The following is a 12,426-nucleotide window of genomic DNA, read 5'->3' on the forward strand; positions in this document are numbered from 1 at the left end:
CTGACCTTAGATACTTCCCAGCTGTGTGACTCTGGGCAAGTCACTTAATCCCCATTGCCTAAAACTTACTGTCCTTCCACTTTGGAACCAATACACAGTATTGATTCTAAGATGGAAGGTAAGGGTTAAAAAAAAAGAGTCAATAGCAATAAAGAAAATAGGCCCACCTGTAAGATGAGGTTAGAAAAGACAAATGCCAGGGTGGCAGGGATCACAGACCGATTTATGAGGGGCTGAGAGAAGCTACTTTGGCAGGGTCTGCCATTTTGTCCCCCAACCTCCCCTTGGTCCTCAGTCTTGAAACCCGGAGCATCCAGGAAATGTGGGCTTAGGAGATGCAGATGACTTGCTTTGTCCTTCCTCATAATGAGAAACGGGTAGGCAGATGGATTGTGAGAGAGGTGGACACACACACACACACACACACACACACGTGTGGAGGGCAGACACACAGGGAGATTCATGCAAAGTAAAACAGAGACACAGATGAACATAAAAGGCAGTAAGGTTAAAAGAGAGACAGACCTATGCAAAAGGAAACAGACATTGATGGAGGAGAGGCAAAGAAAAGCAGAGACAAATGGACCCAAGGACAGAAGGACAGAGAGACCCCAAAAGAAAGAGAGAACCTAGCTAGGAGAGGACCTGAGAAAGAGAAATGGACAAGTGAGAGACAGACAATGGCACAGACCCAGAGACAGAGACAAGCAGACAGAGAGCCAGGCAGAGGAAAGCAGATAAAGCTGAGAGACAACACAGACAGGGAACATGTCTACCCAGAGATCAGAGCACAAGGCAGGGAGGCAGGGCTAAGGATGAGACCTCGCTCTGTCTCCAGCTGTCTGACTTTGGGCAAGTCATTTCCACTCTCTACAGTTTGATTCCTCCTCTGTCAGAATAAGGTGTGTGGGGGATGGAGGAGGGATTCAAATGGTCTGTGAGACTGAGACACAGAAGAGACAAAGGCATAGACAGAAAGAGAAGAGACAGATGAGCTGGCAGAGGGTGGGGGAAGAAAAAAGAGAGAGAAGAGAAAGGAGAGAGAAGAGACGGAGATAGAGAGACAGAAAGAGACGAGGGACAGGGAATGCTCCCAGCTGGACTGTAACTGACTGGCATATACTGCTCTGGGGCCAAGGCACAGGAGGTGGGGAGGAGACTCTTCTCATTCAGTTGAGAGAGAGTTAAATCCCCAATTCCTTGACTCCACCCCATCATTTGAGTTCAGTGGTCTCCTTACACTCCTACTCTTAACCTGGCTCCCGCCTCAGGCGGGCAGGCAGCAGCACTGGGGGCTCAGGCCAAGCCTGACTGAAGAGCAGCCAGCAGCAGCCAGTCTGGTCCCAGGTTTGCCCTCCTGAGGGGTGGCTGGAAGCTGGGTGGGTGGTTCAGCTTTTCCCCTTGGGAAGTGGACTGGAGGAAGGCTTGGCTTATAAAGTCAGGGGATGTGGAGAACAGGCTGACCATAGCCTTTCTACAGCCCGCCAGGCCATGTCTCCCAGAGGTGCTTAATAGCCAGCTGCCTGTGGCCACCCCACCCTCGATGCCACCCTGAGCTCTGGGTCCCTTCAGATTCCCCTCCAGAGTCAGAGTAGCCCTTTGGCGCTGAGGGCATGGTGAGAGCCCCCTTGGTGAGCCACTCACATTAGAGACCCCCTTTCCGCTACCACCTCTCCCTCCCTCTGGCCCTCCCTCGGCATCTGGCAAGAGCTTTCCCACCCCTCTCCACCCACCGGCTGGATGATCTGACTCTTCCCCTGCCCACCACGATTGCTGTCCAGATGCCCTGGATCCTGCTCATACTGCTGCTATTCGGGAACGCTGTGGAAATGTTCGCCCTAAACCACAGCAAGAAACAAGGTATGGCCCCCTGGTCTCAGGGACAACTGGGAAGGATGTCTGGGACCTGCTCTCTCTTTTCACCTCCTCACTCTTATCATCACCTCAACCCTCCCCATCCCTTCCCCCACCCCCAGCCCATCAGGGCAACATGGAACACAAGTTTGCTGAAGACTTCAGGGCTGGGGTCAAGGGAGCTGGTTCCCGTATCCAGGGTAAGGAAGAAATGAGTGGGGTAGCTTAAGGAAGAGAGACTTTAGCTGGGGGTTAGAAGCCTGTGCTCCTGTACCAAGTTAGCCACTAATTTGCTGTGTGATCTTGGGTGAGTACTTCCCCTTCTCTGGGCCTCAATTTTCCCATATGTAAAAGGAGAGTTGTAGTAGGCTAGATCTTTAAAGGTCCCTTCTGGCTCTAACATTTTATGTTCTAAGATTCCTTATGACACTAATATTCTATGTTCTAAGGGCCCTTTCAGCCTTGATATTTTATGTTCTAAGATTCTTTTCAACATTGACATTCTATGTTCTAAGATTCCTTCCATCTCTGACATTCTATATCCTGTGAATGTGGATTCTGAATATTGCAGTTGAGCTGGGGGTCAGTGGTCTGTAATAATTCTCCACATTTGTATAGCACTTTCTGGTTATAAAATATTCTTAAATTCATCATTTTGTTTACATCTCCTGAGAGGAGCAAGGCAGAGACAATTATTTCCATTTTATAAAAGAAAAAACTGAGGTCTAAAGAGGGGATCACTTAAAAAAATAAACTCTTATCTTCTGTCTTAGAATTGATACTAAGTATGGCTTCTGAGGCAAAGGAGTGGTAAGGACAAGATAATTGGTATTAAGCGATTTGCTCAGGGTCACACAGCTAGGAAACATCCAAGATTAGATTTGGACTCAGGATCTCCTTTCTCCAGACCTAGCTTTCTATTAACTGAGTCACCCACCTAGCTGCCCCTAAGATCCATAAAATAGGAACACCAGGTCTGGAACCTGGATTTTCTCAGTCAAGTTCAGTGCTCTTTCCATCATTTTTACTAAGCCAATCTGAGGAGAGGTGACTGGGACAAGACAGTGTATGTAGAACACTGACTGTTGGAAGAAAAGAGGCAGTGGTTCCTTTTTTTGGATTTTCTATCTGAGAATCTGTGATCAGCACAGAGATAGGGTGGCCAAGGTGTCTGGGACAGGAGAAAACATTTGGTGTTTTTGACTTTAATTAGAATTGGGTGTGGAGGGTTGGATACCTATATAAGATGCCATTACATATAATGTGCCCCCTTATTTCAAACAAACAGATCAAAGGATTGTGAAGTTGCTGCATCACAGGTGCCTGTCACTGAGGGGCAGAAGATTAATTAATACATCATAATATAGCGTTGTGGTGCCCTTAGTCAAGATCATCTATAATGCTAGACCTAGATTCAATCACAACACTGCCATCTATCCACTGTGTGTCCCTGGTGAAGTCGAAGGGTCATGGATCAGCTAGTTCAAAGATCTCATAGAGATTAAGTGGCCTGTTCAAAGCCATAAAGATAATAAATAGCAAAACTGGATTTGAACCTGGGTTTTCTTGATTCCAGATCCAGCACTCTTTTCACTAGATCTTCAGATCCCTAAGCCTCAGTTTTCTTCATTTATACAATAGGCATTATATAGATATAGATATAGATAATAGACATCCTGGCATTATCTCCTTCCCAGGGCTGATTGTGAGGAAATTGATTTAGAAATTTTTAAGTGCTTCTAGAAATGAAAGCAAAGAGTAATAGTGACTAAGGTATGCATAAGGTATCATGGGAATTGTCATTCTCATGACTTTATCTGATGGATAAGATAAAGTATATGGCCCCTACCTCATGAAGTCCACAGTCTGATTGGAAAGATAAGACTAACACTCAAGAAGTAGTCATAAACCATAAAGACATGTATGAACCATTCCCAACAGTTCCTGGTACATAGTAGGTCCTTAGCAAATATTGTTGCTGATTTATCTTGTGGACTTTATAGAGCCATATGAACCTAGTGGAGAGAGTGGTCATTGGGGAAGAGGGTGGTCAGGAAAAACTTCCTGGAGATGAAGCCTTGAAAGGCAGTATGATCATAGAATCATGGATTAGAACTGCAAAGGATCTCATCAATTCTAACCCCCCTTGTTTTACAGATAAGGAAACTGAGGCCCTGAGAGACAAGGTGACTTGCCCAAAGTCACACAGGTAGTTAGTGACAGACACAAGACTTGAATCCAGGTTTTCTGACTCTAAATCCAATGCTCTTTTTCACTGTAAAATGCTATAGCTGTAACCTGGGACTTGGAGTCAGAAACATTAGGTTCATTACCAGCAGCGTAACCTTGGGCAGGTCATCCCTATTCTTTAAGCCCAGTTTCCCCTTCTGTAAAATAATACAAGTACTATTCAGTGGTCAAGGCTGTTGTGGAAAATAGAGCCTCTGGGCCTTTAAGTGCTATAGAAATGGCAGTGCTCAGGATCATCTGAGTGAAGGAATAGGAAGGGAGAAAAAGGAGAGATCAAGGTGGATTGGAATGATGAGAATAACTCATTTCTTTAGCACTTTTAAGATCATGAAGTCCAGGGATCTCCCCTTTCTTTATACTTGGACCTTCAGAACCTAGCACAGTGCCTGGAACATAGCAGTTGGTTGATAAAAACTTAGTGTTTGATTATGGTCCTATAAGGGAGATAATGGAATTAGATTATTCCATAAGATGGAGAAGCTACAAACCCAGTTCTGTTCACAGGAGTGTCTGTTAGGACATCTGCCTTGCTGAAGCAAAGGGTGTGCTTGAATAGGAGATGAGGTTTGTAGGTTGGGACCAAACAGGCTAAGTCTGGGATGATGTGTGTGTATGTATACATATATATATATATATATATAATATATACATCCACACATGTGTACATATACATAGGTATATGCCTGTAACACACATGCACACATATGTGAGTACATGGAGTGGAATATGCAGCTTGGAAAAGAAATGAGGCTAGGGTTTTAGAAATGATAGTGAATTAGATTGGAGTTACAATGGGGAAATTTCACATGGCCCAGGGGAAAGAGCCAGGGACTGAGAGACAGAAGACCTGAGCTTTAGTCCTGTTTCTGTAATTGATTGGTATAACCTTGCACAAGTCACTTTCCCCCTCCATTTTCCCATCTGCAAAATGAAGAAAATGGACTACATTGTCTCTAAGATCTGATATTCTTTGTCCTAAAGTCCCTTCTATCTCTGAAATATAAGAAGAATTAAAGAATTCTAATTCCATTTCCCTTAAAGTTGTCTGAGGATTATGGCATGGTCAATATGTCTGGTCCAATCTTTTTGGAGGAGGATTTAAGCTGTCTCTTACTTAACTGGCATGTTGTCCCCAAGAATGTTTCAAGTATCCTCCCTGCCCACATCCACACATTTACAGAGAGTACCTAGATTCCACCAGTCTAAAGGAAGGAAGAAAACAAGCATCTTGAGACATCTGTTAAGCGCTTTTACTAATATTATGTCATTTTATCCTTACAAAAACCCTAAGGGGTAGGTACTATTATTATCCCCATTTTTATAGGAATGGAAAACCAAGGCACACTGTGGTTAAGTGACTTGCCCAGGGCCATACAGCTAGCAAGTATCTAAGGTCAGAGTTTAGCTTAGATCTTTCCAACTAGAGGATTACCACTAACAAATGGAATTTTTTGAGGAGGGGAACTCATTATGGATGCTACTGGGCTTCAGTTTTATGACCTGATAATGTCAGAGCTGGAAGAGAACTGAAGATCACAGGATTTTGGGCTATAAGAGATCTTCGCCATCTTTTAGCTTCACCCCTCTCATTTATTAGCTGAGGAAGTGAACACCCAGAAAAGCATAGCGCAATTATGAATCCAGATCCTCTGGCCCCTAACTCAGTACTCTTTCTCCTATACCATGCTCCCACCGTTGGTATCATCCAACCCCAGCCCCCTTTTTTGTAACAGTGGGGAAACTAGCTCACAGAGTTTCTGTCACTAGCTAGGGTGCACATAGCTAAGTTAGTAGTTGAATTGGAACTTGAATTCAGGTCTCCCGCCTCTGAATCCCAGGCTTTTTCCACTCTCTCCCACAGCCCCATCCCTTCATCACACAGGCACTAGCCCCTAAATGTCACTGTGGTTCGATCTGGTTAGAAACCAACCCGAATTCGGAAGAAATGACTTGCGTGTGCCTTATGCAAGAGCCTAGGATGACGCCAAGCTCATACCCATAGAAGCCTCCTGGGTCCCTGGTCCCGGGTCAGACGTGAGACTCCTCGGCTCAGGAGTCATTAGTAGCTGGCAAGATGCAATTTTCTGTTTCGAAGACAAAAAGACTTGAGAAAGGCTGCTTGGAACTCAAGTGTCTCTTACAAAACAACATTTTGATGACTTAAGTGTGAGTTAATCAGAAGCAGATGGATCCATTTCCCTTGAAATATGCTGGGGCTTCCCAGGGATGGGAAGTCAGGCCTGGGTGTAAAATGGGGTCTTGTTTGCCTTCAGACCTGATTGTTTGAAGACTAATTGGGGGGACTGGAAGAGCCCCAGCTGGGGTTTCCCCCCCACCCCGAGCCCTGGGACAGAGCCAACATTGTCACAAGGGGATAACATCTGGGAAAGGGGATTTGGTGGTGATTGGAGCGGTCCCTCTGGTGTCTGTGATTTGAAATGCTCCAGAGGGTTTCCGAATCTCATCACATCCCACCCCTGCCCTGTGGGGTAGGAAAGAAAGGGAATCACGCTCATTTTGCAGATGGGGAAATGAGTTCCTAGGGAAGGGAAGTGACTTGCCTAAGGTCACGAGTGTATTATTGGCCAAGTCTGGAATAAACCAAGGGGTCCTGACTCCTAGTCAGGCAGGGGGGCCAGAAGTCATAAATCATAGGATCACAGAAATTAGAGCTAGAAGGGAGCTTACGGGCCATCAAGTCCCATCCCCTTATTCTACAGATGAAAAAAAAAAATGAAACACAAAACGCTAAAGAGACTCACCCAAGGTCATATAGCTAGGAAGTTATCAAAGATAGCATTGGAACCCTGGTCTTCCTAACTCTGCTCTATCCACTGTTCTGCATGGCTAAAGTCACTTTGGCAGTAAGAGAGCTGGATTATGAACCCAGGATTTCTGATAAAAGATCTAATGCTCTTTCCCACGTACCACACTGTCTCTAACAATTCATATCTGACACAGTCTCCTACAAAGAGAAGGCACAATGAATGTTTGGGGAATTTGGAAGGATCACAAGGGCATCGAATTTAGACCTGGAAGAGACCTTAGAGATCATTTCATCTAAACCCTTCAATTTATAGACTGGGAAAATTGAGGTCCAGAGGAAGAAATGACTTGTCCAAGGATACAAAAGTCTATTTATTTAGTTATTTATTTTAAACACCTTACTTAGGATCAATTCTAACTGTCGATTCTAATGAAGAAGAGCAGTAAAGGCTGGACAAAGTTGTGTAAGGGACTTGCTTAAGGTCACATAGCTAGGAATTGTCTGAGTCTAGATTTTAACCCAGGATCTCCTGTTTTCAGGCCTGGTGTTCTATCCATTGAGCTACCTAGTTGGCCTTCACAAGTCAATTAATAGGAGTTGAAATTCAGGCCTCTCCTCTCAGTCTCTGGTTTTTTCTCTTTTGCTGTGGGGGTGAAGGATGGGACAATATAACTTCTATTATCTCTTCCACTTCTATATCAATGACCCTGTGAGCCTATGAGGATAATAGTGCACAGAGTGGGCCTAGAGTCAGAAAGATCCTTCTTTGTGAGTTCAAATATGGCCTCAGACACTTATTAGTTGTGTGACCTTGGTCAAGTCCCCTAACCTTGTTTCCTGGAGAAGGAAATGGCAAACCATTCCAGTATCTTGGCCAAGAAAACCCCAAATAGGGTCGCAAAGAATTGGACACGACTAAAAAGACTGAACGACAAAAATGATACTATGCCCCCTTTTGGGGGATCAATATGGACTCAGCAGACACTTGGAAAAGAATAAGATGGTCATCTCCAGGCAAGATTTGCAGTTAAACCTACCTCTAGCTAATAGTTTCTGCTCATGGTCCCTCCTGTTATCAGGGTGCTATAGAGGGAGGATATGGAATAAGGGAGACCTAGGCTCAAGCTCTGCCTCTAAGTGTGCTAGTTACCATGGAGAAATCATTTAACCTCTTTAGTTCTCAAGTTTTTCATCTACAAAATGGGAATAATTATACTTGCACTGCTCTTCATTATAACTTCCCCTTCCCCAGTATATCACTGCTGGCCATCCAAGTGATGTGGGAGTAAAGGGTTGTGTTTTGTTTTGTTTTTTATGGAAGTGGCAAGTAAAGCACTTTGTAAGCTTTAAAGTGATTTTTAAAAAGTCATTTGTTGTTGTTGCTGTTATTGTGTGGGATAGAAACCAGAAACTCTTTTGTTCTCTTACCCCAGATGGAATAGATTTTCACACCTGAGATGGTCCTCATCAAATCCACCTCCCCACTTTCTGTCCAGAGAGAAATCCCTTGATTCCTATTTTTCCCCCAAGTCTCTTTTCCAGACTCCCAATATTTCCATGGCAAAACTGCTCAATTTCTTTTAGAACAGAGTCTTTGGGGAATGAGAACAGTATGGTAGCATGGAAAAAGACCAGACGTCAGGCTGGGTCAGCTAGGTGGCACAGTGGGCAGAGGACTGGGCTTGGAGTCAGGAAGACTCATCTTCATGAATTCAATTCTAGCCTAAGGCACTTACTAGCTATGTGACCCTGGGCAAGTCATTTAACTTTGCCTCAGTTTCCTCAACTGAAAAATGAGCAGAAGGAAATGGCAAACTGCTCCAATCTCTTTGCCAAGAAAACCCCAAAAGGGGTCATAAAGAGTTGAGCATGACTGAAAACATAAACAACAAAAAAGTCAGGGTACCTAGGCTCTAGTCCCAGCTTTGTCACTTGCTACTATTTGTGTGGCTTATAGCAAGTCACTTTCCCACTCTGGGTTTCAGTCCTCTGTAAAATGGGAGCAGGTGTGGATTCAAGGATCTCTACATCCCCCCTCAGTGCTAATATTCTCTTGTCTAAGGTCTCTACTAGTTTGGATGCTCTGTGTTCGAAAGTCTTTCCAGCTCTGATATTAACATTTTTATTAACAGCAATGACAAAAACAGCAACGACAATATTAATGGAACATTATCTCCAGGTGTCCATAGAAAGATGAACACTCCTCCATCAAAAAGGAGGAAGAAAATTGATATTGTAGTGGAAAGGGCACTGGGCTTGGCATAAGGTGGACCCAGGGTCAAGACTTACTAGTTGTGTGATCCTCATCAAGTAACTTAACTACTCTGTACCTCAGTTTCCTCATCTCAAAAGTGAGTTGGGGTGACTCAGTGGTCTCTTACATTTCCTTCCAATTCTAAATCTCTGATCTTGTTCTCAAACAAATTGATTAACAACTTACATAATGCTTTTGGAATTAAACAGTTCACCAAGTAATTGTAAAGGTGAACAATCAGCATGAACCAGTGGATTTGTTGAATGGAACCCCAAAATGATCTACTCTTAGATGGGGCTTATTAAATAGCCAAAATCCAAGAGTGGAATCAAAGGCCGTCTTTGGGCAGTATCCATTGTAAATTGTAACTCAACAAAGAGGCATTGAATGAGTGATTGAGTCATGCAGACTTGTTTATAGAAAGGAAGGAGTTTATTATAGTGATTAAGGACCAGGTTGTTGCCATCAGAGATTACAGAAATGTTATCATTAAGGAGTCCAGACTTATTTATTGTAGTAGATTATATAAGTAAGGGGCAGTTAGGTGGCACATTGGATAGAGCACCAGGCCTGAAGTTGGGAGAATCTGGGTTCAAATCTGGTCTCAGACACTTCCCAACTATGTGAACCTGGGTAAGTCACTTTACCCCAATTGCCTAGCCCTTTCCCTTCTCTTTTAGAGTTGTTACTAAGACAGAAAGTAAGAGTTAAAAAAATCATACAAAGAAGGAGAAGAAATGGTACAACTTGTAATTCCAGGCTACAAAAAAATTAATCTGTACCAAGTTACTAGAAAAACATGGCCATGCAGGAGTCCAACAGCAGTTCTTTATATTTCATAAACTATCAGATACACAAATCCCTATACTACTAATGCAGATCTTTAAATAACCTTGAAAATTCAACAATAAACTGGGCTGGAAATGTAATGTTATTATAGATACAACTGTTGCTGATATTGCCTGAATAAAACATTAATCTGTAAAGATTTAAGAACATTTTAATTGACATCACCATGATAAATACTCATCATCTCCAAACTACATGAAATGAAAAACATTCAAAATATAGAGAAAGAAGAAGAAGGAGGAGGAGGAGGAGAAAATTTAAATAGTTTTTTAAGGGTTATTTTACATATATCTCATTGATCCTCACAACTGCAAGGTAGGTATTATGGGTATTATTGTCTCCATCTTACAGATGAGGAACTGGGGTTCAGAAACATTAAATGGCTTGTCTGAGGCAGCATGGCAGAATAGATGGGCACTGGACTTGGAGTCAAAAAAACCTCGCATTCAACTCCCAGATAACTAGCTATGCCATCTTGGAGACGCCACTTAACCTCTATATGTTTTAGTTTCCTCAGACCTCTCAGGAGGGGATTAGACTTGAGAGTTTCTCGGGTCCCTTCCAGCTCTGAATCTATGATCTTGTGACTCACCCCTGATCATACAGCTAGTAAGTAATCATGGTAGACTTGACACCAGGAAGCCTGACTTTCTGAATACCATCTGCTTGTATGTCCTTCTAAGTTCCCTTTCAGCTCTGACATTCAATGTTCTCTTTGAAAAATGTTTATTAATTTATTTTCATTCATGCTTGACAAATATCCCAAGGTCCTTTCTAGCTCTGTAATATCCTATATCTGTATTCTAAAGTCTCTTCCTCAAGTCTGAGATTCAGATTCTGTGAATCAATGAATCTGTCTTGCTCTGCTGGGCCTGATAAATTAGCCTGATGAACTGGGGGAGAGGTAGCAGCATCCCTGGTAGTAAGTCAATGCTGACATCATCATTGCTCTAGAACCCTAGTGTTGGAAGGAACCTCAGAGAGCATCTAGTCCAACATCTCCCTGAGCAACATCCCTTACAACCCACTATCCAGCTTCTATTTGAAGACTTGTTAGTGATGGGAAACTTACTACCTGTTGAAGCATTCCATTCCATTTCCACTTGTGTAGGCGAGAAGTTTTTTCTATTATATTGAGTTGAAATTGGCTTTCCTGTTCTTCTTCCCCAACCCCTGTCCCCAACACTATTTGGTCCTATTTCTCTTCTATGGAGCTAAACTGAACAAGTATAATCCATCTTCCTTATGACAGCACTTTAGCTGCATGAAAACAGGACTCACATTTTAGAATCATGCAAGCTTAGAGTGGGAAGGAATCTTAAAGATCATCTAGTCCAACTCTCCATCCCCTAATTTTCCAGAAGAAGACACTAAAGACCAGAGTTAAAAAGGGATTTGTCCAAGCCCATGTAGTGAATGAGAGACAGAGCCAGGACCAAAAACTGCCATCACTGGACTCCTGTGCATGCCATTGCTCTTCTCAGCACTCCCAGCTTATCCAGTGAGCCATTCTTAAAGTTGGGACAAGGCTGCCCCTAGGGCATGAGTTGACCAAGGTCCTCATTCTATCAAATCTCCTTTCACTCTAAAGTCATGGCTGGTTCATGGCCCTTTCTCTTTCCATTGCCCAGGCAGCCATGCCCGGCCCATCTCCACACTTCCTTCCCTTCTGAGAAATATTCCAGAAGAGATATCAGATGACCATCCTAGCCACATCTGGATCATTCTGACTCTCCTTTGCCCTTTGTCCCTTTTGGAAGATTAATCCAAAGAAAAACCACAAGGCTCAGAAATGGCCTCTAGGCCTTCAATTTATACAGAAAAAGACCTGAATTAGGAAACAGGAGACCTGAGTCTGAGTCTTGACTTGGTTGTTAATTTATGGCATGACAAGTTATTTCCCTTCTCTACCTTAGTAAATAGAAATTATTTGTACCATCTGCCTTACAGAGCTATCATAGGGAGTGTACTGTTTGAGCTATAAAGTGCTATAGGAACAGATGAGAGATCTGGATTTGAATCCTAGTTCTGCCATCTGGATTACCTAGGGCTAAATTTCTTTCCCTCTAAGGGCCTCAATTTCATTCTCTATAAAATGAAGGTATTAGATTAGCTAATTTCTAACGTCCCTTCCAGCCATAAGGTTCTGATTCTAAACCCTACCATAATATTTTCCAGTTCCCTAGTCTCCTTATTTCTATTTCATTAGAAAAGAATGGTTGGGGCAGATAGGTAGCACAGTGGATAGAGTACCAGGCCTACAGCTGAGAGGATCTGAGTTCAAATATGACCTCAGATATTTCCTAGTTATGTGACCCTGGGTGAGTCACTTCACCCCAATTACCTACCCCTTGCTGCTCTTCTGAGAAAGAAAAAGAAAGAAAGAAAGAAAGAAAGAAAGAAAGAAAGAAAGAAAGAAAGAAAGAAAGAAAGAAAGAAAGAAAGAAAGAAA

General features: G+C 43.0%; 1 protein-coding gene across 1 annotated transcript in view; it reads left to right on the top strand.

Annotated features, from left to right (window-relative positions):
- The first annotated feature begins 1,781 nt into the window (after positions 1–1,781).
- The window catches only part of RSPO4 (R-spondin 4), a 52,122-nt gene continuing 41,477 nt past the window's right edge, over positions 1,782–12,426 (top strand). Inside the window, exon 1 of the mRNA XM_044659779.1 lies at positions 1,782–1,860. Coding sequence (XP_044515714.1) covers positions 1,782–1,860 — 79 coding nt within the window. The remainder of the gene's footprint in view (positions 1,861–12,426) is intronic.

This window comes from Gracilinanus agilis, chromosome 2 (genome assembly GCF_016433145.1).
Source record: "Gracilinanus agilis isolate LMUSP501 chromosome 2, AgileGrace, whole genome shotgun sequence".
NCBI lineage: Eukaryota > Metazoa > Chordata > Mammalia > Didelphimorphia > Didelphidae > Gracilinanus > Gracilinanus agilis.